The sequence below is a fragment of the Protomyctophum bolini genome (assembly GCF_963924005.1).
Source record: "Protomyctophum bolini genome assembly, chromosome: 22".
Taxonomy (NCBI): domain Eukaryota; kingdom Metazoa; phylum Chordata; class Actinopteri; order Myctophiformes; family Myctophidae; genus Protomyctophum; species Protomyctophum bolini.
Genome location: NC_137883.1, coordinates 33,325,741 through 33,352,168, shown reverse-complemented (window position 1 = coordinate 33,352,168; position 26,428 = coordinate 33,325,741). Strand labels below are relative to the sequence as shown.

General features: G+C 42.7%; 2 protein-coding genes across 2 annotated transcripts in view; both read right to left on the bottom strand.

Annotated features, from left to right (window-relative positions):
- The window catches only part of cabp7a (calcium binding protein 7a), a gene marked incomplete at its 3' end in the record, with an annotated part of 58,457 nt that extends 57,554 nt beyond the window's left edge, over positions 1 to 903 (bottom strand). Inside the window, exon 1 of the mRNA XM_080756135.1 lies at positions 791 to 903. Within this exon, the coding sequence (XP_080612261.1) occupies positions 791 to 899 (109 nt within the window). The 5' untranslated portion in view covers positions 900 to 903. The remainder of the gene's footprint in view (positions 1 to 790) is intronic.
- The window catches only part of coq5 (coenzyme Q5, methyltransferase), a 241,779-nt gene that overhangs the window by 15,694 nt on the left and 199,657 nt on the right, over positions 1 to 26,428 (bottom strand). The gene's annotated exons all lie outside the window — the stretch shown is intronic.

Sequence of the window (26,428 nt, the reverse complement as noted above, 5' to 3'; positions counted from 1 at the left end):
TTATGCTATATTATAGTTGTATTTAATTGCATAAATCCAGCTGCAGAAGGAAATTAAAAACGCATAATGATATTATTAATAATATATATATCATCATCATCTTAAAACACACCCTGTTAAATAATACATATTGCGATTTTTTCTTATTTTAATCTTCTGTTCTGACAATAACAATAGTCGCTCAGAGCTGCCGCTGTCCATGGTGCTGACCGCGCGCCTCTTGGAGTAAAGTCCACCCGCAGGTGCAGACAAAGAACAGAACACTTTATATAGGCCATATGGTCGGTCTATAAGAACAACACATTGTGCTCTACATAAAACAGTCACATATATTATATAGACTATAACAAATACAGCCCAGGTAAACATCTCTACCGCCTGCCTTGCCTCCCACATGCCGCAGACTGTGAGTTCCCTCACAGTCATACAGCCTTCGCATGAACCCATCAATTAAGACCCGAGACCAGATTCTACAAAATGCCTTCTATAAACACTAAACCCCCTTAAAAAACAAAAACAAAACTATGTTTCTTTGACAGTGGTTCTCTAACGCGCTCATGTCAAGAGAATCCCAAACTCCATCTCAAAAAACGTTGCTCCAGGGACCTCCCAGAAGCAAACATTTGAATTTGAAAACGGTCGCCGAGAAATAAAACAGAATATACAAGCTCTACCAGATCTGCTATTTTTCAACAGCTTATATAAAGTTGACCATAACGGTTATATATACTTTCCTGCGGGTCTAAAGGAGGGTTAATTTATTTAATTATGACTCATATATCTCTCTCACCTTCCACCTCGTCTTCGGGCAGGTTGACGGGCTCGTTGTAGGCGAGGATGTCGGGTATGGTGCAGATCCCGCGGTACATCAACTTGGCGGTGACCGGGTGCATCGGCATGGTGGCTGGCTGGGCTGGGCTGGGCCGGGCTGGCTGTAGAGGGAGAGGGGCTGGGGGTTCTGGCTGCGACCTTTGGGCTTGCCCCCTCGATCGGGCCCCGCGAGCAGCTCTTCACATGGAGAGGTCTAGCGGCGTTGCTTCAGATCCCAACTTTCCCCCCGCAGCGCTGCCATGCACCGCCGAGGCAAGGCAGGCGAGGAGAGTCCATGAAAAGACGCCAAAACTCCTCCGCCGTTCGACAAGGAGGGAGGCGGTGGTGGTGGTGGTATGACCAGGCGTTGAATTCTGTAGAGATTAGAATATATCCACGTTGTAGAAATTAGAATATATATCCACTGAAATGTCCGTTTGTTTGTTTTTTTTTGGTCAGGGAACTTCTCACCACATCCCTCTGTTATTTAAATGCTGTTTAAAGTAACCAGAGAGAGAGAGAGAGAGAGAGAGAGAGAGAGAGAGAGGGGAGGAAAAAAACTACCACAGCTCAGACCAAGACAATGCGCATGATATCACGGTGGTTCCATTCCAATCAACACACACACTAACTCTCTCTCTCTCTCTCTCTCTCTCACACACACACACACACACACACACAGTCGCACCAAACTCCACACCTCTCTCAAGCTAAAACAAATTAGCACGCGGACCGCGGTTGCGCTTGTTTGTTAATTATTTCTCTCACCGGCGCGAGGATCAAAGACCGATCAAGAAGCCGAGTCGAGCACATGTGCATCAGCCCGCGTATAGCTACATGCACCACCGCCTCCGCCACGCAACGCACCGTTTGCTCTGGAGGAGAGAATAATTCACCAATCCACTTGTTGGATTAGTGCGCTCCCCTGCCTTGACGCACGGACTCCTCCCGTCTTCAGCACCAGAGCCACGGGGTTGTTGTTCCATGCGGCTCCATTCAGAAACAACATCAAGCGATACGACGGGGAAATATGGCAAAAATCGGCGTTTACGCACAAAAATTTGATGTGCGGATCGGATCTTCGCAGAGGATCGATTGGAGTGAATGACTATATATAGTGTCCGCTGTATAGGTCCGCTCCGCCCGGTCTTAATTGGAACAACGGGGGCGCGCTGCTGCCTGGGCTGGCGTCCACTTAGTTCCACACCGAACTGACTCGCCTTGTGGTTTCACTCCTCAGGTGAGGCGACGTATAGACACGCTTTGGTGCTCCGTGCGGTGCGAGAGAGGGTCTCTCTCTCTCTCTCTCTCTCTCTCTCTCTCTCTCTCTCTCTCTCTCTCTCATGCAGGCACTATATACGGTCTGCTAAAAGGATGAAACATGCGGAAAAGCCCGTTTTCGCCTTGTTTCCATTGGGGTCCGGGTCCGTGCACGTGCTCAATCAATGCATCAGAATAACTCCCTCATTCTGAATTCCGCTCAGTTTCAGAAACTGAGCAGAATTCAGCCTGAAAAGGTTGAGAACCCCCATAGGCTAAACTCTAGCCTAGGGGTTCACTTCTCGTTCTCGACCTTTTCAGGCTGGGAGTCGGGACCCCCACAATAATCACATTTGAATATTGGTAAATATTGTGAAAACAGCAGATCTACAAGCTCGCAATTCGAGGCGTTGTGAGCTTGTAGTTAATCTATTTTCACAGTATAGTTCGTTTGATTACTTTTGATGTACTATTTCTTTCTTTAGGAATTAAAAAGGTCTCAAAAGTCCCCCCCCCCCCCCCCCCCCCCCCCCCCCCCCAAAATAAAAAATAAATAAAAATCACACCCCCTGTATAGTGAGCGGTGCTAATATATTTAAGTCTAACTCATGTTGATTATAGGTGATGTAATGGTGATGTAAAACAAACGGTGCAAACACAAACATTAAACGCCATTAACGATGTCGGATATTTCATAGGACACACATACACACACACACACACCTATAGTCACACACACATACACATGCACTAACACGCACGGAGAACCTCTGGCCGAGAGGGACATAGGGCAATGATTAGGTGAAGCCCCAACGTGTGATTGGACGGGCCAAGTTCTGAACGCACACACAGTGAGAACCAGAACAGTACGCATGCCTTTTCTCTTCTCCCCTCGCTTTCCCCATTCCTCCCTCCTTCTCCATCTCTCAAAGTCCCCTTCCTCTCCCCTTCTCCATCTCTCCAAGTCCCCATTCCTCCCTCCTTCTCCATCTCTCCAAGTCCCCTTCCTCTCCCCTTCTCCATCTCTCCAAGTCCCCTTCCTCTCCCCTTCTCCATCTCTCCAAGTCCCCTTCCTCTCCCCTTCTGCCATGTCACCGTGTTCAAATATATCTTACAATAAAGTACTCATGTTAACCCTTGCTGGGCTGTCTGAAGTGTCCTGTATTCCCTCGACGGATGGCATTCTAACCATTAATCAGATACGACAACAACAAAGAGCCATTAGCAAACATTGAACTAAAGACAAACATTAAACCATGTGTCAAAAATATGTGGGGACCCCCCATGGGGGTAGGTTGAGAACCCCTGCATGGTCTATAGCGCCTGTCCTGGTCGGGCCCACCGCCCACACATGATGACGCATACCGTCGTGGTTGGTCCCCCCCCCCCCCCGGCGCACCAACGTGCGGAAAGTGTGATTAATGGCCGCGCACGGTTGACTTCCCTGTGGCGGCTCTTTCTAATATGAATTATTGCCTCATAACCCACTGCATGGTGCTCATATTCCTACACCTCGTATACATGTGTGTGTGGCTATATATAGAGTCTGTGGGGGCCGGGGGGCCAGGGCCCCCATGAGGAATTGGACCTGAATGTCCAATTTACAATTTACAATTTAGGCATTTATCAGACGCTCTTGATCCAGAGCGACTTACATTAAGCAAGAACAAAAGCATGTCATACATCACATATATAAAAAGTAGTTATCATGAATCATGTATAAACTAAGAACGTAACAGTGGAGTATGTCAACTATACATACTATACTATATTATATATTATACAATATACAGTACATGTGTATACTATAAAGTGCTATATGACTACATAAAATGCAATTCTAGTGCTGTCTACGTAACGAGCTGTACGTCTGTCTAAAATACTAAGTGTACATGAAGTGCTATCTGAGGGGCTAGGCTAGGGCAAGTGCTACGGGCCATGGTGGAGTCTGAAGAGGTGGGTTGTCCCTTGTACACATGCAGATCAGGCATTGAAATGCTAATCTGGGTGCTTGTTTTCACCTGCCAGGTATGGGTACAGTATATGCATGCATGCAGCCTACTGTACTCTGCTTAGGCTATACTTGATCACAATATGAAACCACCACCAGCCAGAACACCCTGGCTGGCAACAGTGATGCCGTCAGCCTGCCGTTGAAACCTTCCACCGACCCAGCGACAGTTCTACAGAACCTGCCGAGGCGGACAGAACTATAGTGTCACGGTAGCAGAGTGACTGAACCCAAATTGCAGAGCTACAAGCAAGGTAGTTTCAAAAACAGTTGTATTTAGACAGAAAGGCAGCTCAGTTTACAAGCATAGCTAGGAAGTCCAAAAAGGCCAAACATGTAAAAAGTACAAAATCAAAAAGGCAAAACTAAACCAAACTAAATCCAACACTAAACAAAGCACCAGGCAAAAACAATAGGAAGTCCAGAAATGCAAACCATACTGAATGACAAACGAGGATCTCCAGATACAGAGGACCACCAAGAGCACCGGACAATGAATTTATGTACTGACAGTTTGTGTGTGCAAAGAGTCCAGTATTTATAGGCAGCAGGATAATGGCAAAGGGTTCACAGGTGTGTAATCTAACGGGAAGCACTGCAGGGCTGATGAGAGTTGGGGACAGGTGTGCAGTGTGAGGGAATGGAATGAGGGAGTGTCCAGGGAGGAGACATGGTCTGTGGAGTGACAGACCATAACATATAGCCTACAATCATGGCATTTAAACATGCTCTTCTGTCTATAATCTAAACACTGTGACAAAAAATCGTTACAAATAAGTGTTTAGAACCTATAAACATGTGGTGCATGCCACTTGCTCCGATCCTGTAGGCCTACATACAGTACACATATACTATAGTGTTGATTTTTACAGCAAATATTTATTAAGTTTTATGAATCTTTTGAATGCAACTATACGTTTAGTTTTAGTCACATTTTTTGTCGACTAAATCTACACTTAAGATTTAGTCGATTAAAATGTATTTTGGAGCCTTGATGGTGTCGTAATAATGGCTGATTATAAACTTGGTTGCATGCTGCAAAATAGCCGATCTACAAGCTCACAACCCACCGCGCTGCATGGGACGCATTGTAAGCTCGTACTCTATAGTTCTGCTATTTTCAGCATGCAACCAAGCGTAACGTGACTTAGTTCTATACTGGGTCTCTTCTCCACTAGTCTGGTTTTTATTTGCTGATGAAATTGTCATTATATTTATTCATAGTTTTTAGTCATCATAGCTTTAGTCTTTATTTCGTTTTTATTCAGTTTTCCTCAGTGAAAAAGAGGGTACTCGACGGATATTTTTTCGCCATAGTTTTAGTAGACAAAATCAACACTATTTTAACCCATTTTGGGCGGGAACCCCTTTTGGTGTTAGCATTGTTATGCTTTAGCTATTGAAAAATAGCAGATCTACGAGCTTGTAGGTCTGCTATTTTTGAAAAATCGAAGAACCACTAACATATAGAAACATAGCTTTTTCAGAAAACTGTCAGGATGTAGAAGACATTTTTTATAGAATTTGATCTCAGGTCAGAATGGGTTAAAGTCTGTGAGGATATAGAGCGTCTTCCAGTCCACACCATGCCTACGTAACGTTGGACATTGATATATTCCACACTGGTGTGGCATGAGACCACAATGCGGCATTTGGAGAATTTGAATAGGGGGACACTGCATCTGTGCAAATCCACATTTAATTGGTTCGATCACCAAGGGCAATTATTATAATATGCTGCCTAGTGGCCGGCATAATAATGGGGGATTTTCACATTTGTGAACATCTGCAACATGTGAGTGACAGACACCATATAGCCACAGAGAGCCGCAATTTGAATTGGGATTGTGCAGTGCTTCTATTTCTGACTGGCGTTGGGGTTGGGTAGGTTGTCATGCGAGGGAAAGATTGAACGAGGCTGTATATGCCTGGCCAAGATCACTTGAATGTCAGGTGTCACATTATGACAACTAAGTATACTTATAGGGACGTGCAGAGAGAGAGAGAGAGAGAGAGTTATAGAGAGACAGGGGTCTGAAATCCCGTAAAAGGGCACGTTTAGACCAAAATAGCGTGTCGTTTCTGGGAACCAATAATTCTATATACAATATCTCAGGTTATTGAACAAAATGTACAGTTTACAAAATGTAAACTGTTGTATTCTGTCTGTCTTATAATTATCCAAGTCAGTTCGTCTTCCAAGGTCTGCTCCGAGGCCTGCCTTTGTTGTTCAAAGTCAGGGTGTCGATGGTTTGTTTACGGTTTGCCGTCTGTTTCCTGCTGCAATTTGTGTAACAATATAATTGGTGTTGATAGCTGGCAGCATATGGTTGACACGCCTACATTCTCACCTCTGTTTGTGAAGCTGTATTTAATACCTATACTTTGAGTGTAAATGGGTCATTCTCCCCGATGGCGAAGGCCGTTGGAGGTGAGCTTATGCTCTGCTGTGCTGTGTAGTGTGTACTCTGAATGAACAACATCGTGGAATTTCATCTCGTCTGTCTGCCGTGTACATTTTCTCTCCTGTATGGTATTTTAATAATACTACAAGCGAAAATAGCATATCTACAAGCTCACAACGCGTCGCAGCGTGAGCTTGTAGATATGCTATTTTCGGTGACGCAACCCAGCACTCTTTTATCTACTGGTGATGCGGTCGGTGTAACAACATGGATTTAGAAACAAATTTGTTCAACGCATAAATGCTGCGTTCCAAGTTCAAGAGACTTCGGGGGAAAAAAGCAATTCTCCTGAACGCTGCCTTCCTTCCAGCATGACATGGGAAAGGAGTGGCGTTTTGCTCCAAGTTCAAGAGACTTCAGAAAAAAGCAATTCTCCTGAACGCTGCCTTCGGGTATATGGCAAGGGAAAGGAAAGGAGTGGCGTTTTGCATTTCGTTCACCGTGTAGTAAATGCTGCATTGGTGGTCTGGAGAGGGCATCCTCTCAGTTGTTTTACAGAAGGGTAAAAGGTTTTGAGGTCTGTGTGTGCACGTCCCTGTGTGTGTCACTGTGTCCCCCTGTGTGTCCCTGTGTCCCTGTGTGTGTCCCTGTGTGTGTCACTGCGAGTTAACGGCCAATTATGGGCACTGTATTTTGCAGCATATACAGTAATAATGATACGGTAATATACAGTAATATATACAGTATAGTTAATATACGGTAATATACAGGTGTGATGGTACAATTTGGGAGTTTACGGAAAGTTAGTTGGAAAGTTTAACCGGAGGTTCCTGTAATATATACACATCTGTATTCCAAGCCTTTTGCGCAGTGTGTGTGTACTGAGCTCCTGACTCCTGTGCAATTCAATTATCTAGCAGTGAAGGAAGGGGAGTCTTTCATTATGCCAAAAAACGTTTTACCGTCCGCACCACATTGTCACCTGCAGACACACATGAATAAACAATGTGTTTTTGTTTTGTGGTTTGTTCAGATGTTTGTGTTAATGATCAAAAAATGCCAATGGAATTGAACGGTATACAAGAAGATTCCTTTCATTTAAGCCATTATTTTAAGAGGTGTGTGTGTGTGTGTGTGTGTGTGTGTGTGTGTGTGTGTGTGTGTGTGTGTGTGTGTGTGTGCGTGTGTGTGTGTGTGCGTGGTGTTGAACATGAGTGTGTGTGCGTGCGTGGTGTTGAACATGAAAGTTCCTAAGCCTAAGCCAGTACAAGATAAGGTTGTTTGTTTTGTTTAGTTTTTACATCTAGAGACTCCTAGGTAAAACAAAATAATGATTAAAAACAGGGAAAAGGCAAAAAGAAAAGAACAATAAACTGTGCCGATACAGAAAACACAGCCTCTGCTCTACTCAACATCATTCACTGAACACATTTATTCACTGAAGACATTTACTTAAGTAGTATACTGTACTTGGTATTTGTACTTTACTTGGGTATTTTCAACATCCATTACATCTCAGAGGCAAATACCAGTATTGTAATTTTACTACAGTTAAAGGTAGAGTAAGTGGTTTCACTTAATTCAAATATCACTTATTTTTTTGTTTTGTTGTGATAATCCTCTCTACTATAGAGTGTGCTGACCATATAAGGAGTTCCTCCCTGTCCCCAGTTAACCCCTGGGGGTCAAAAAACCTTAGGTTTCGTTTTTGACTCTCTATCCTGATTGGACGAAGGCTTAGGTCCCACAGCCAAAAACGAAACCTAAGGTTTTTTGAGTGAAATCACTTACTCTACCTTTAATTGACAGCTTTAGTTACTATTGTTAAGTTGTAGATTTTCATTATTATTATTACAAAACATATACATTACCCCCTTCAGCCTTTTGAAAACAGCCGATCTACAAGCTCACAATGCGTCGCAACGCGACGCATTGTGAGCTTGTAGATCGGCTGTTTCCAAAAATATCTTTATACATTTGAAAACATGACCATGGGACATTCTGCATAACGAGTATGTGTTCTACCTTTGGTACTTTAGGGATACATTTTAATGCCAATATTACAAAGTACATTCACTGAAAGTATACACTTTCCATTCCGGACTTTAACTTGTAACAGAGTATAGTTCCACATGGCAGTATTGATACTTTTCCTAAAGTAAAACAATTGAGTATTGTTTTCCAGCACTGCCCATTGATCTCTAACCTCACAGACTGATCTCTGTGCAACCTCACAGACTGCAGGTGATCCTCTCCACAACAAAACAACCTCTTAATAAAGTCCATGCAGGGAAATGTCGAAGTGCTTAACCCGATGTTTCTCTAAAGTGGACTCTCTGGGTTTATTTAGAGGGGGGTGAAGGGGTTCTAAAGGCTCATACATAGTCTGGATTTTCGGTGGTTGGGTGACCACTGAACTACAACATGACGTCACTGAGGTGACCACCGAACTACAACATGACGTCACTGAGGTGACCACCGAACTACAACATGACGTCACTGAGGTGACCACCGAACTATACAACATGACGTCACTGAGGTGACCACCGAACTATACAACATGACGTCACTGAGGTGACCACCGAACTACAACATGACGTCACTGAGGTGACCACCGAACTACAACATGACGTCACTGAGCCGCGGTGAAGAGAAAATCACCGCCACCGCCCCCAGCCCTTCTCTCGGTTTTTACTCACCACCGCTCAACGTTATTTCAGCTCCGGTGGTCAGCTCACCACCGGAGCGGTGGTCACCACCGGAAAAAAAAATTGACCCTTACAAGTCTGCAACTCCGACAGTGCACAAATGGAACCAAATGGAACCATGTTTGTGTACTGTCAGAATTAAGGGGAGACCTTCCTTCATTGTCCGGGGTCCCCAAGTGGTCTACTCTGAACATGGCCCCATCCTATAAGTTCCCCTCCTCTACACCAAATATCCTTGCTGGTTCTAGAAGCTCGCTCACAACATAGCGAATTACTAACCCTATCTCTAACCCTAAACATAACCGCAAGCACGGGAGCAGCGCATGTTCGCCAACCTTAATGCATGTTCGCCAACCTTAATGCATGTTCGCCAACCTGCCAACATGCGTTAAGGTTGGTGAACATGCATTAAGGTTGGTGAACATGCGTTAAGGTTGGTGAACATGCATTAAGGTTGGTGAACATGCGTTAAGGTTGGTGAACATGCATTAAGGTTGGTGAACATGCATTAAGGTTGGTGAACATGCATTAAGGTTGGTGAACATGCATTAAGGTTGGTGAACATGCATTAAGGTTGGCGAACATGCGTTAAGTTAACCTTAACGCATGTTCGCCAACCTTAACGCATGTTCACCAACCTTAACGCATGTTCACCAAACAGCCAACCTTAATGCATGTTCGGACTTGGGATCTATGGGCAGACAACAGGCCGGTTTTAATGACATGGTGTTTGTGACTTGTCCTGTCCCCATGTGTGTCTGTTTGCCTGTGTCCATCTACCCATCTATCCATCCATCCATCCATGTCTCTATTGTGTGTGGAAGTAGCAGGTGGTGGTTAGCTGTCACAGCCAGCACCTCCACTCCACTCCACCCCATTGTCTGCTGCCTGGTCGCTCTCAATGGATACTGACATCTGAGGCCCAGACAAAGCCCTGGCCTGTATATATACACCTTGTGACAGAGTAATGACACTGCAGGAATGTGCCCAGACATGGGGGAGAAGTGGAGTGTCATCAGCAGGGATCACAAACATGTCTGCACGCAGACAAATGTGTCTGTGAGTGTGACAAAGACTTGGTCTTGTTGTTGTCCATGGCAAACTTTTGATTTTGTTTTTCACACCATTATAATAGTTCTCATTCTGATCATAACACCCACTTTAATACTGAATGTGAAGTCTCCAGGTTTTCTTCAGAATATGTATGACAATTATTTACTTGTATGACACTGTATCGTACATTAGGAGTCCAACTAGTAGTGGTTCTCACATGTTTTATTTGCAAAGACCCCCTTTACCCTGAGAGTGTTCAAAGACCCCCTTAACTCTGAGAGTGTTCAAAGACCCCCTTAACTCTGAGAGTGTTCAAAGACCTCCTTAACTCTGAGAGTGTTCAAAGACCCCCTTAACTCTGAGAGTGTTCAAAGACCCCCTTAACTCTGAGAGTGTTCAAAGACCCCCCTTAACTCTGAGAGTGTTATACGGGTCCATTTGGTTCCATTTGAACACTCTCAGAGTTACTGACCTGTTGTGGTCATTCAGGGCCGCAAATCCATTCATGTATTTCTTATCTGGTCTGTTGTCTGTGGCAAAAATGGAACGTTGTCAAAAATGTCCACCACAAGCCAACATGGAAGAAGTACTCAGTATGTATAAGAATCTTTTGAAAATAGCCGATCTACTGTACAAGCTTTCATATCGGCTATTTTCACATGGCCCGAAATGTATATAAGGCTTATGCGGTTACAAATTAAACTAGTAACTAAAGTTTTCAAATAAATGTACAGTACTTAAGTAAATGTACTTCGTTACTTTCCACCACTGCATAAGGTGAAACAGGTGGTGATCTCAGCGCAATCAAGTAACTCAGTATCCAATGACAGTGGATCATCACAACTCATTAAAAATGTATACTAATCCTGTGAAAAATGATCAAATAAAGCTTGGAGAAATTGTTATGACAAAAATGTCGAAATAAACCCCTCGGTTCAGGCAGAATACTATGTGTAGTGGCTGGGAGGGGAGAGAAGCAATGAAAAGCATCATTAGAATAGTTTATCTTTTGGGTTTAATTATTTATTAAAGTCTCCCATTGTGTAAAAGGCAATTATTTATGAAGCTGTTGTGGAATAAAAGTACAAAGTTGGAGAAATGGAGACACTCAAGTACAGAAAAACTAGATCTAAATTGTACTTGTTCACAGTAAACTAGAGCGGCTCCCGTGGGGCCTCTACAGTGGTGGCACCCGTTGTAGGGGACTTGCCTACTTGGAACGATGCAAGTTAGAAAGGCATGCCCCACCCATTTTATGCCCATATATGGAGTTATTTGTCAGGCATGCCCAAATAGGGAGTCTATAGCATGACGTCAGAATGATGTCAGAACAGGCCAGCTCCATATATGGAACCAAGGGCAGGGGCCCTGTCCAGTCCAGAGCCCGGCCGGGCAGAGGCCTTTTTGGGGCGGTCATGGACAACCGTGGGTCCGACCGACTCGACACCGGCCACTGCACCCCCTGGGGGTGTGTGGAACGCCTGTGTCGATTTTGAAGTCGGTGGGGCGAACGGTTCTCGAGTTACGTGGATTACGTACAGACGTACAGACAGACGTACAGACAGACAGACAGACGTACAGACGTACAGACAGACAGACAGACAGACAGACAGACAGACAGACAGACAGACAGACAGACAGACAGACAGACAGACAGACAGACAGACAGACAGAGACTTGGTGCATTTATGGATGGATAGATAGATAGATAGAAATAGAAGAAGCTAGATGGACTCTACATAGTTACGACAGAGTGACACAGCTATGCCTCTGAAGTCTACCATTAGATAATGCCTGCCTGGCGCCCAAGGGCTTGTATAGGGCTGCACATCATTATCCAACCAACGGCAATTCTAGGATGAACTGAATTAGAGCAGTGAAACCCCAAATACTAGACATGTGGTGCCTTAACCCATTCTGACCCGAGATCAGATTCTAAAAAATTGAAAATGACAGTTTTCTGGCCCAGGCGGTGGCGTAACCGTCTGGGCACCCGACTGGTAATCCAGTCGCAGTGTGCCGTGGGTTCGACTCCCGAGCCCGACACGGCCTTTACTGCATGTCTTCCCCCATCTCTCTCCCGTTTCCTGTCAGCCTACTGTCTGTCCCTTCAAAAACCAATAAAAGGCGTAAGCCGCAAAAAATATATCTTAAAAAAAGAAGAAGAAAATGACAGTTTTCTGAAAAAGCTATGTTTCTATGTCAGTCGTTCTTCGATTTTTCTAAAATAGCAGACCTATACAAGCTCGTAGCGCGCCACTCGGTGGCGCGCTACGAGCTTTTTTTTCAATCTGCTATTTTTTCAAAAGCTAAAGCAAACAAGCAAACACCAAAAGGGGTTCCCGACCATGGGTTGATTCTCACGACCCAAACTTTAAAAATAAAATTAAAAATACATTATTAATTGACCACTTTAAAAGCCATATTAAAAATTTAAAAAGCATGTGGGGAAAATAGCCATTCTCTACAACCTCACAACCTCACGACAAATGTTATACTCCTCGTTTTCACCTCAGAATACTAATTCTGACCCTCCCACTCAATTCCATCTGAAATGACTATAGACGCGCTCTGGACATGAATATAACAAGGGCAGCAACATGAAAGAGAAGAGGTCACAGAACATGTCCGGTCGCATTATATTGTTGCACAAAAAAGAGAAAAGGGTAAGGAATGAATAGAGAGAATGAAAAAATCACACCTGTGTGAAGTGAGGGGCGCTCTTATCATCATCATTCATCATCATACATACTTCATCTCATTCCAGCCAATCACAAATTGCATCCTCACTTTGTGTTTACAAAAACATTTTCAAAGCTGGCCATTCATTGTCAATGGCATTCAGTGTGTGTGTGTGTGTGTGTGTGTGTGTGTGTGTGTGTGTGTGTGTGTGTGTGTGTGTGTGTGTGTGTGTGTGTGTGTGTGTGTGTATGTACAGTATGTGTGTTTGCACATACACTCAAAGCTGGACATAAGAGAGGCTAGCGCCCCTAAAAAATATTGAACTTCCATGTACTGTATTATATATCTCACAATAACCCATGTAAAATGCCTATACAGTTCTGTTGAAGTGCAAAAATATTCACTGCATGCCTAAGCTATACTGTATACTGCATTATTCTATACTTATATACTGTATGTGTCGGCTACAGTATATGTGTGACAACACCCTTGAACCATGATTCACCAGATATTACAATAAATTCCAATATGGAATATGAATCCAAGGAACGGAAAACAATGCCTATAAACACCTAAAACAAAAGGCATAACTTCGACTACTAAACACAGCCCGAGGCAGCAGCACAGTCAAGAACATGTTAACCCATTCTGTATGGGAACCCCTTTTGGTGTTATTATACTTTAGCTATTAAAAAATAGCAGACCTACAAGCTCATAGCGCGCCACCGAGTGGCGCGCTACGAGCTTGTAGGTCTGCTATTTTTGAAAAATCGAAGAACGACTGACATAGAAACATAGCTTTTTCAGAAAACTGTCAGGATATAGAAGACATTTTCAGAATCTGATCTCAGGTCAGAACATGTTAAATTTGTACTGTGGCTTCATGCCCCCCCCCCGTTGTCAGATGTGCCCCTGCGGAGCAAATAAGCCTTTTCTATTCCGCCCGTGTCCTTGGCTTCTGACCAGCACGGAGGAGAGGAACCGTATTGGAGTGAATAACCCATTCTGACCCGAGATCAGATTCTACAAATGTCTTCAACAAGTTCAACATCCCGACAGTTTTCCATTCTGACCTGAGATCAGATTCTAAAAAAAGAATGTCTTCAACATCCTGACAGTTTTGCCATTCTGACCTGAGATCAGATTCTAAAAAATAATGTCTTCAACATCCTGACAGTTTTCCATTCTGACCTGAGATCAGATTCTAAAAAATAATGTCTTCAACATCCTGACAGTTTTCCATTCTGACCTGAGATCAGATTCTAAAAAATAATGTCTTCAACATCCTGACAGTTTTACATTCTGACCTGAGATCAGATTCTAAAAAAAAATCTTCTACATCCTGACAGTTTTTCTGAAAAAGCTATGTTTCTATGTCAGTCGTTCTTCGATTTTTTCAAAAATAGAAGACCTACAAGCTCGTAGCACGCCACTCGGTGAGCTTGTAGATCTGCTATTTTTAAATAGCTAAAGCATAACGTAATGCTAACACCAAAAAAGGGGTACGTCCCGCCTAAAATGGGATAATGGCCTGCACTCCAAGCCATTGAGCTGCTTCAGGATTATAAGTGTGGAGCCAGTGGGAGACGCAATCTCAGGGATAAGTGCAGAGCCAAAAGTCTCTTTCGTCTACATGTGGCCAAAACAACAGACAAGTTAATGTCATCTGAGTCTAGAAACCTCCGCAGAGACACGCGTCTTTCTGGCCTGCATTAGTCGCCCACATTACAGCGCCGTAATGGAGTTAGGTGGTTTTATACCTAATCCGACCTATAAAACGTCGCCCATGCCTTTCTGGTATAGTTTTCAAATGCCAAGTCAGACATAATATGTCTCGCGTATAGCATTAGTCAGACAACTATTCCACAATCTCCGAATGCTATATAGAGAGTATTGCACAGGCATGATTTCCCCATCAGGACACGCCCCCCCTCATCTAGACTGAGTGGCAACACATTGAGCAGCATGGATGGAGTGTTGGAGTTTGGAAGCACTCGTTGTAAATCACTCAACCGTCCTGCCGTACCACCTGTTTCTAAATGTCACATAATGCAGGAGGCAGCAAAATGTTGTTGTTGAAAACAAGCACTTCCAAACTCTGATAATCAAATGCAGGGCATTTCTTAACAGAAAGTAGCTCATAACGTTTCTATGGTGGATTTTTATAAAACAAAAACTTTGCAGATAGAAAGAGGATAATAAAGATTGATAATAAAGATAAAGCTTTTCGTAACAGCTGCAATGTTGGTGAGTTTAACATTGTTTAGTGCAATCAGACAGGACGTTTCTGTTGGGATGAATGGGGGCTGTCAAAGTCAGAAAGTAGTTTTTTGCCACTCAGTGGGCGTTAACTTCCCGCATAACTTCCAGGTACGATGATGTCATGTGCATACCCTCTATATAGAATCTGGAACTACACCTCGCGGAATCCGAGTAACGAAGCTGCACATTTCCGTTCACGAAAATATATTTTAAAATATCTTTAGAGGTTATTTTTGTATTTACTTTTCTGCTAAGCAGCGAGCTATATTATGTATGCTTAGATGATTTCTATTTATATTAGGATAAATCTGCACGTCTGTAAGTACGAAACGGAAGTGGGTTAGGAGGCTCCACTTCTGCTTCATATTTTACTCATGACAGCTCCTCCGTTGCTCCAGAATGTATGATGTCTTGTCTGGTAACACGAGACTAAGTCAGACATAACAGACTATATTGCACACGAGACATATATTATGGAATGCATCCACCTTCGCACAGTTCCAATTGTCAGAAGTCCTTTACTGGTTAGCAGTATAGGGCTATAGTAACGATATAGTAACTGTATCGAAATATCGATTTTAATAAAAAATAAAATAAAAAAGTATATCGAAATGTAAACAGCAAATATCGTATCGTATCGTTTTGCAATTGAAAAAGAAATCGGTATCGAAACGTTTTTGCAATGTAAATCAATCAATTGAATAAATACTAAGTATCTGTGCATTGTATTTAGCAATTGGAAGGAGACATGGGTTTGGGAAGATGGGTTTAATTACTTTTCCATTCCATATATAGCTACAATTGGTCTATGGATAAATGTGTGTATTCTCTGTGTTCGTGTCAAGGTGTGGGTTTGTCCGTTATGTGTTCAAATATAATGTCCATCTATTGGCCAGAGAATGTTCACTGTGTTTACTTATTTATATCCATAATAATAAATCTTTCCCTTAAAAAAACCTGCACTATCCACGAGTTATTAGTACGTATGCCAAAAATCACTCGATTAAATCTTAAGGTTATACGACGTATGGACTTTATGGACGGACAACCTGGAAACATACGCTGTAAACTAACGTTTGCACACAGATACGTATGTTAAAAAGTACGGTTACACCCCTAGTGAGCAGCATTATTGGCACGAGACATGTTTTCCAGATGATGTCTCTGTCTTCTTTGACATGCGCGGCTGGTGTTTGGGGCGGCGGGTCACAGTCAGTCAGAAGCCTTTGTTTACAGTGAAGGGCAAATTCTTTTCTACAAGGGGATTATGCCTGTTGTGCAGCTGTGCATGTGTGCGTGTGAGTGGGAGGGGATGCTGCTGTGTGTACCTGCACCAAAAGCCCCCCCTCTCTGAGAACAACCTCTAACTGTATATCAGCGTCAGTCTCTCCATCTGAGAACAACCTCTAACTGTATGTCAGCGTCAGTCTCTCCAGGCTCCGCAAACCTGTACTTCTTATAGGCCACTGCCATGTGTTTATCGCTGTCAACACGCCCTCCACACTTATTTCTCTCTCTATCTGGCTCTCTCTCTCTCTCTCTCTGTCTCTCTCTCTCATGGGCATCCTAGAGCGATGGACTGCATCAAGGCTGTTCAGCATGTGCTTAACCAATTCTGACCTGAGATCAGATTCTATAAATGTCTGTTTGAAAATGACAGTTTTCCAAAAAAGGTATGTTTCTATGTCAGTCGTTCTTTGATTTTTCAAAAAAAGCAGATCTACAAGCTCGTAGCGCGCCACTCGGTGGCGCGCTATGAGCTTGTAGATCTGCTATTTTTCAATAGCTAAAGCATAACATGATGCTAACACCAAAAGGGGTTGTTCCGCCCAAAATGGGTTAATGTGCTTTTCTGCTATTTGGAGAGTTTCCTGCTGGCAGGACAAAAAGAAAATCCCTTCTCTTCAGTCGGGGAAGTAGAGAGGCAAAGAACAGGCCTCCCCATAAAGCCCCCCCATAGTGACTCACTGTTTTATGAAGCGAGACCTTGTATAGGACCGCAAGGATATCTGAGCCTAGGATGCTGAAAAGAGGGAGGTAGAGAGAGGAATGGAGAGATCCGAGTTGGTCTGATTGAGATTATTTAACCCATTCTGACCTGAGATCAGATTCATACGAGGTTTCCACTAGGACACACACTGGTCTGATTAATCCATTCTGACCTGAGATCAGATTCTAGAAAAATGTCAGTCGTTCTTCGATTTTTCAAAAATAGCAGACCTACAAGCTCGTATCGCGCCACTCGGTGGCGCGATATGAGCTTGTAGATCTGCTATTTTTCAATAGGTAAAGCATAACATGATGCTAACACCAAAACGGGTGCCCGGTCAGAATGGGTTAAAGAGCGAATGAATGATTTAATTTCTGTAACCATTTAGAGCTATGCACAACACAGGCATCATCATGCGAAGGATGCATTTTCCTTGAACCACACTGGCAAAGAAAGTCCACATAGACTGAAGTACAAAATGCCTTTCCAACAGTGGGAAGTTTTCCCTGGAACTGAGAAACGTTTTCAAGGATTAGTGCTTAATAAATGGCATACTCGTCTGTAGATGTTGGTATCCTCCTGAGTCACATTGAATTTTTTTTTTCTTTATTTTTTTAGACATATATATAGTGCCTATCTTGGTGTTGCCAAAACTGTGCAAAAATAATAATAACGATAACGATGTAATTAATGAAGAATGATCTAACTGAAAATCACACAACCCTGAAATTATTTCCTTTCATTGATGCCGATATTTTTGCAGCACAGATGAAAAATCACACGTTTATGTAAAACATAGCCTTGGGGCCATTTGAATTAGTTAGTGTTTTGGCTAATGCCAGAGTAATGTAGTTAAAGAGAGCGGGTGCCTATGGGCGATAGTTCCAAACATTGCTCCTATGGCTGGAACTATTCCATTGAGATAGAATGAGCACTTCCTGCACTCCACTGTTACAATGAGAGTCAACTGGAGTGTCATTACTCTCTTACTAGATTACTCTGGGTAATGCATTAGGACGAAAAAAGGCAGAAAACAAACAGCCGATTGAATCAACATGTTATCAGTGTCCTTAAAAGTACCAGCAGATTGGAAGAAAGATAACAAAAGAACAACAACAAGAACGGGCAACGGAAATCATTAAATGGAAGCGTGACAGAGCGTGGAGTATCATTAACCCATTTAGACCTGAGGACGATTCTACAAGTGTCTTCTAAATCCTGACAGTTTTCTGAAAAACCCTCATGTTTCTATATCAGTGGTTCTCAAACTATTTCATGTCAAGGACCCCCAGAATTATCTGCATTCGGCCGCTCAAAATATATTGTTCCAGGTTCCAAGGTACCCCCCCCCCAGAAGCAAAGATTTGAGTTAAAAACGTTCGCTCTGAAAGAATATATATTCAAAGATTTGCACTACATTTTCACGATTTTTCAAAAATAGCAGACCTACAAGCTCGTAAGCTGCGCTATGAGCTTGTAGATCTGCTATTTTTCAATAGCTATAGTACAACATACTGCAGTGTATGTCATACACAACGCTTAAAACACCAAAAGGCGTTCCCGCCCCAAAATGGGTTAATCAGGGATCACGAGGAGTTCTCGGACACAATGGAATGATCAAAACAACAGATAAATAAATGTGGCAGCCCTGCCTGGCATTTCAGACGGTAATTACTGGTGCCAGTTACAGAGCTCTGATCCATCCAAGGCAGGCGACTCGCCCAGGAAGGCTTTTACACTTTTCCTCAAGCTTTATCAAGCACAGAATAAATAAATGGCCAAAAGCAATTCGGAAGGAAGGAAATTGTATCACCGCCTATTAATTATACCGGTTATCAGACTAATGGGCACCTCGGCCACGGGGCATCGCTCAGTGCAAACCAAAGCAGCCCATCTAGCTATCTGTCATCTCGCTATGTGAGCAGTTTTTAACCCATTCTGACCTGAGATCAGATTCATATGAGGTTTCCACGGGACACACACTGGTCTGATTATTAACCCATTCTGACCTGAGATCAGATTCTAAAAAATGTCAGTCGTTCTTCGATTTTTCAAAAATAGCAGACCTACAAGCTCGTAGCGCGCCACTCGGTGGCGCGCTATGAGCTTGTAGATCTGCTATTTTTCAATAGCTAAAGCATAACATGATGCTATAACACCAAAACGGGTCCCCGTTCAGAATGGGTTAACGCAGAAATAATACCCCGTATAGATCATCACTCGGCCATGCTTGTCAATATACAGCAGGAAGCCTTTAGTTACTGCCGTGCACGGCCATTAACCCATTCTGACCTGAGATCAGATTCATACGAGGTTTCCACGGGACACACACTGGTCTGATTAACCCATTCTGACCTGAGATCAGATTCTAAAAATGTCAGTCGTTCTTCAAATTTTTCAAAAATAGCAGACCTACAAGCTCGTATCGCGCCACTCGGTGGCGCGATATGAGCTTGTAGATCTGCTATTTTTCAATAGGTAAAGCATAACATGATGCTAACACCAAAATGGGTGCCCGGTCAGAATGGGTTAAGCACAGGGCTGTGCTTTAACCAGTCCCCTAAAGCAATGGTACCCAAAGTGGGGTCCGGGGACCCCCAGGGGTACCTGAGGGAGTTCCAGGGGGGTCCCCAGCTAAATGATAGTTACAGGAACCAAATGGACCCTTATGGGTCTGTAACTCAGAGTTAAAATAACATTGATTTTACAATATAAATTGGGGGTCCCAGAGATAGAAATGCCATTAAATGGGGGTCCGTACTCCGTAGACTAATGCATGTCAAACTGGGGGGGTCCTTGAAATTCAACGAGTTGAGAATCAGCCGAAAAAATCTTCTCTCATGGGGGGTCCCTGGCATATCTGTTCAAATGGGGGTCCGCGGGGCTAATTAGTGTCAATTTGGGGGTCCTCGAGATGAAAACGTTCGTGAAGCACTGCCCTAAAGCAGTGGTTTTTCAACCGTTTTCATATCAAGGACCATCATTTATTATTAGGCATTTGAGCCACAGGACCACCATTTTGTCTCTCAGACCCAAAACTTGCTGTATTGCTGTTGGTACCATTAGGATAGACAACAGGCAAATGTTGATTAAAATAACAATTCTTCTACATTCTCTTGTAAATTAAGTAATGCCAGATGTTTAGAAATATTTTTACTCTTGAGTGTAAAGTGAAGTAAAGTTTAATTTGACGCTCTCAAGAGTTAAAGATCTATAATAAGGGTCTATTTGGTTATAGCAACTCTCCATCATTTAGCTGGGGGACCACCATGGAACTCACTCAAGGACCACTGGTGGTCCCCAGACCACTGGTTGACAACCACTGCCCTAAAGTTCCATTTGGTGTGAATCGATCGGATTCTAAATTATTTCACTGGCCATGACTGGTCACTGGGTCACTGGTCACTGGGTCACAGGTGACCCAACCCCGGGTCACTTGCATTGAGACCTCCCGGCGCAATGAGACTGAACGGACACAACCGACAGGAGCGTTTATATAAAGCCATGCTCCTGATATCTCCCCCATAATGCACCTGTGATGCTACCGGCGGCTGACCGCTGACCAGAACGGCCACAGAACACCAGCTGCTTGACCTGTTGACCTTACAGTCAGGTGTCATTCTTGAGGGAGGGGTATCAGATGGGGGGGGGAAAGCACCATGTCCCTCTCTGTTTCAAGTCATAGAAGCTAGAGTCATTTTGACATCAGCAAGCGATGGTTACAAATGGTAAATTTATATAGCGCCTTTATCCAAGGTGCTTGGATACATAGATTGTGCATTATACATTCACCCGTTCACACACACATTCATACATCGATGGCAGCGGAAACCATGCAAGGCACCAACCAGCACATCAGGAGCAATCAGGGGTTCAGAGTCTTGCTCAAGGACACTTCGACACTATAACTCTGGGTGGAGCCCACAGGGTTCGAACCGGCAACCTTGCGGTTACCATCCAGCCACTCTAACCACTCTATTAAAGTTATGATGACGTATGGACTTTATGGACAGACAACCTGGAAACATACACTGTAAACTAAAGCCTCCAGGCATGGCTGTAGAGCCACAGCACAGCGGAGGCATACAACAAAAAGCTGCAGTTTGTTTTCCTTGTTGTAATCCAGAGCGTTTATGCTTAACCCATTCTGACCTGAGATCAGATTCATATACGAGGTTTCCACCGGGGACACACTGGTCTGATTAACCCATTCTGACCTGAGATCAGATTAAAAAAATGTCAGTCGTTCTTCGATTTTTCAAAAATAGCAGACCTACAAGCTCGTAGCGCGCCACTCGGTGGCGCGCTATGAGCTTGTAGATCTGCAGAGCTTGTAGATCTGCTTGTAGATCTGCTATAGAATAGATTAACAACTGAGGCCATTGAGAAAGAGCAACCGTGCAGGATTTCAGACATTTAAAAAATATATTTATAGGAAAGCTGCAAGTTCAGCAAAACTGTGGAGAAGCCAAATAATGACAAAAAAATGATGACATTGGTGAAATCTCTCATAAGTGGTTTACAACCACCAACGCACTTTAGGGGAAAATGTTTTGAAATATGAGTGGGCTGAAAATTGCCTGAAAAGTTTTATAAGTCAACTTTTTGGTGGATATGTATAGTAGTAAGCTACAATTTGGTCTTTGTTGCATACATAGGCTACTAACAGTAGCCTACTATATTGTAACACTGTTGGTCCATAGTGCTAACACATGAAGCTGCTATAAGCAATAATATGTTAAAATTGTAGACCCAAAACTTAATATTTTGTCCACAATTCCATGCTGTGTTGCACCATTAGGAGAGATAAACAGCAAATATTCTTCCTCTACATAATCTAATTCTGCAGAGTTCTTGTAAACTCAGTAATGCAGATGTTCAACAAAATAATGTAACTCTTGATAGTTTAAAAATAAACCACATGGTTTAATTTGACACTCCCAAGAGTTAAATATCTATAAGGGTCCATGTGGTTTCATTTGACACTCCCTAGAGTTAAGTATCTATAAGGGTCCATTTGATTACCAACTGGAATCCCTTCAAGGACCTCTGGTGGAGAACCACTGCCATAAGGCGCATCATTCCTTAATTTCCGTAGCGACACATCCAGCCAGGCACTTTAAAATGACCATTCCTCAAACGTTCACATGGCAACTCACAGCCCGACTACTGAATCTCCTCTCTATGGAAATAGCAGAAGATGCTGAACTTCGGTCCAGGTCCAAATCAATTATTTGCAGCCATCTTCAAGGATACACATGCAGCTCCGGCAGTTTTCCAGGGTGATTTGCAGCGTGTCGGGAGCGTTTGGATGGCTCAGGCTAAGCCTTTTAACAAACGTATATACATTTGCTGAGGATGAGTATCTGGGTAACCTTGCCTGCCTGAACCAATAGTTCCATAACCAAAAAGCTGAAAAAAATGGGCCTGTGTGCGCGTGGTCTGGAAGCACATGACAGACAGAAAAATATTACAGTTTATAGCCAGGAAATGCAGAGTTTTCAGAGGTCACCCACTGCTATATGAAATACGCTTATATTGATATTGTGATATTATGTCTATCATCTGGGATATTGGATATTGTAATATCGCGATCGATTTGTCCACCTGTTTTGTACCCCCTTGAGTACCACTCCATTTTGGAACTTCCTCTCTTGTGAGTGCATTTATCTGTCTTGAAAAGTATGTCCACAACAACCTTGTAACACTCCACGACACTGTCGTAAAACATAGTCGCATCCAAATATAATATCTAATAGTCATAAAGAAATTTAAAAAAGAAAGGCTCTTTATAAGCACTTTCAACCTGCACGGTGTCAACATAACAATTCAGAAAACAGTAGATCTACTGTACAAGCTCACAATGTGTCATAACTTGATACTGTATTGTATTTTTGTCTTCTGTTGCACACACAAGACAAAATACACATACAATTAGAGTACATACCTCCTGCATTACATATTGCATCCGTATACTCAAATGTTAAATGTTTATAATGTGGGTATACCCTCACCCTAACCTCCCACGGGGCAGCACAGCTAAACCTAACCTTAACCCATGTCTAACCAGTAACCAATGAGTAGTCTAAACTAAGTATGCACCCCTAAGCCCTAACCTCCCACGGGGCAGCACACCTAAACCTAACCTTAACCCATGTCTAACCAATGACTAGTCTAAACTAAGTATGCACCCCTAAGCCCTAACATCCCACGGGGCAGCACACCTAAACCTAACCTTAACCCATGTCTAACCAATGACTAGTCTAACCTAAGTATGCACCCCTATAAGGTGAGCGGACGTAGAATTCGCACATCGACAGGCTGGGTGCTGGGCTAAAGAAACTTCAGCAGATATTGGATGGAGCCCACACACCCAGGGCTTAAAGCCAAAAAGAACTGAAAACGAAAAGACTGAAAATTACTTTTTGCAAATCTGCACTGATCTCATTAAATAACCCCTATGAAATCCTCAGGACTGAAATCCGTCCCCAGGACTGATAACTTTAAGCCCTGCACACCAAGACAAGATGTTCTTTATTGACAATTCTGACAACGTTTCGATCCATTTGATCTTCATCAGGTCATGTGAACATACACAAAAGTTTGTACTTATAAAAGTACAAACTTTTGTGCATGTTCACATGACCCGACGGAGATCAAATGGATGGAAACGTTGTCAGAATTCTCAATAAAGAACGTCTTTCTGTGGTGTGCAACAGGGCTCCGTCCAATATCTGCAAATGTTTATAATGTAACAGTGAAACACTCTGCCATATATACAGTATAATGCGAGTGATACAGTAAAGCTGAAAATCAATGGTTGGGACTATAATGAATTGCATTTTTATAGCGCTTTTCCAAGTGCTCAAAGCGCTTTATAACGGTTCATTCATTCATACATTTGGAGGTGAAGCGGCGAACAGTCGACGCCAGCGTCCTCAGTCACTTCCCACATTCACACACCGACGGTGGCGAGCTCACACCGACCGACTCATTGGAGGCAGTATAGGGTTCAGTGTCTTCTTGCCCAAGGACACTTTGACATGTGGACAGGAGGAGGAGGAGCCGGGATTCGAACCGCCGACGCACGGATTATTGGCCGACCTGCTCTACCTCCTGAGCCACAGCCGCCCTATGATAGACTAAAGTATTCTATCGTCATGTCTACCATATCCATGCAGTTTAAACATACAGCAATTCAGCACTATATGCGTTTCAAGTTGCAATCCTAGAGTCCCCTAACTGACTTTATCAAAGTCAGAATCTTCAACTCCTATAAAAAAAAGAAAAGTCTGCCCACCCCTGATATAGCCTAAGGCTTAAAGCGGTTAAACCTTTTTATTTGCCCGTTCCAACGTCTCAGGGACCATTTCTATACCACCATTACACATTTTAAATTATTTTTTATACCGCCTGACCTTTTCCCCAGAGGATGGGAATCAATTAGAAAGAAACCCCTTTCAGCATATATTTATAACACAATGACCTTTTGAAAACTGTACATTTTCAAGTGCGATCTCAAGGCACAATCTCCTACAAGTCGAGATGATGGCCTTGACAGTAAAGTTGACGTTTGTTTTTGTGTGTGTTGCTGCACTCACACTTCTGCATTGCACTGTTTGTGTCCTTATTTGACGTGGAAGCCCCTCCGAGTCTATATCTCTGAAGTCAAGATAACGGACTGACAAGCCAGGGGCACACCTGTGTTGATGTTTGGTAAGCCTTTCTGCACGGGAAGACCCTTTGGGTGTCCTAAGCATTATGTTATACTTTAGCTATTGAAAAATAGCAGATCTACAAGCTCATAGCACGGCACCGAGTGCCGCGCTACGAGCATGTAGGTCTGCTATTTTTGAAAAATCGTGAAAATGTGCCTGAAATCTTTGCATATATATTGTTTCAGAGCGAACGTTTTTAACTAAAATCTTTGCTTCTGGTGAGTCTCTGGAACAACATATTTTCAGATGGGGGTCGGCCGCCGATTACATATAATCTTGGGGGTCGTTGACATGAAAGGTTTGAGAATGACTCGCATAGAAACATAGGTATTTCATAGAGCTTGTAGATCTGCTATTTTTTCAAAAATCGTGAAAATGTGCCTGAAATCTTTCAATATATATTGTTACAGAGTGAACGTTTTTAACTAAAATCTTTGCTTCTGGGGAGGTCCCTGGAACAACATATTTTCAGATGGGGGGGGTCATTGACATGAAATATTGGGCACCACTGATACAGAAACATGTAGGTATTTCAGAAAACTGTCCGGATTTAGAAGACATTTCTTTTAAATTTCGACGTCAGGCCTAAAGGGGTTAACTGTTGACAGGTCCTCTCCGGTGAATCACGTTCGTCGGGATATTGCCTGAATACCAAGCAGGCAATTCTAAATCCTGTCACCGTGACTCCCTTTCTGTCTCTGTGTTTTAATGCTTACTGTAGAGTAGAGAGAGTATTTTAATGGTTACTGTAGAATAGAAAGAGTATTTTAATGGTTACTGTAGAATAGAGAGAGTATTTTAATGGTTACTGTAGAATAGAAAGAGTATTTTAATGGTTACTGTAGAATAGAGAGAGTATTTTAATGGTTACTGTAGAATAGAGAGAGTATTTTAATGCTTACTGTAGTGTAGAGAGAGTATTTTAATGCTTACTGTAGAGTAGAGAGAGTATTTTAATGCTTACTGTAGTGTAGAGAGAGTATTGTAATGCTTACTGTAGTGTAGAGATAGTATATTAATGGTTACTGTAGTGTAGAGATAGTATATTAATGCTTACTGTAGTGTAGAGAGAGTATTTTAATGCTTACTGTAGAGTAGAGAGAGTATTTTAATGCTTACTGTAGTGTAGAGATAGTATATTAATGCTTACTGTAGTGTAGAGATAGTATATTAATGCTTACTGTAGTGTAGAGAGAGTATTTTAATGCTTACTGTAGAATAGAAAGAGTATTTTAATGCTTAGGCCTACTGTAGTGTAGAGAGAGTATTGTAATGCTTACTGTAGTGTAGAGAGAGAGAATGCGGTAACACATCATGGATTTGTACGCTGACCCACGTCTCAGTTTGTAATATCCTTCTCTAACACGGAGCCCCGCATGCTTTCACAACTGGCAGCATAATTAACCCATTTAGGCCTGACGTCGACATTTAAAAAAATGTCTTTTTAAAATGATTATTTTTCTCGAAAAATTTCTGTATCAGTGGTTCTCAATATTTCATGTCAACGACCCCAAAGATTATATGTAATA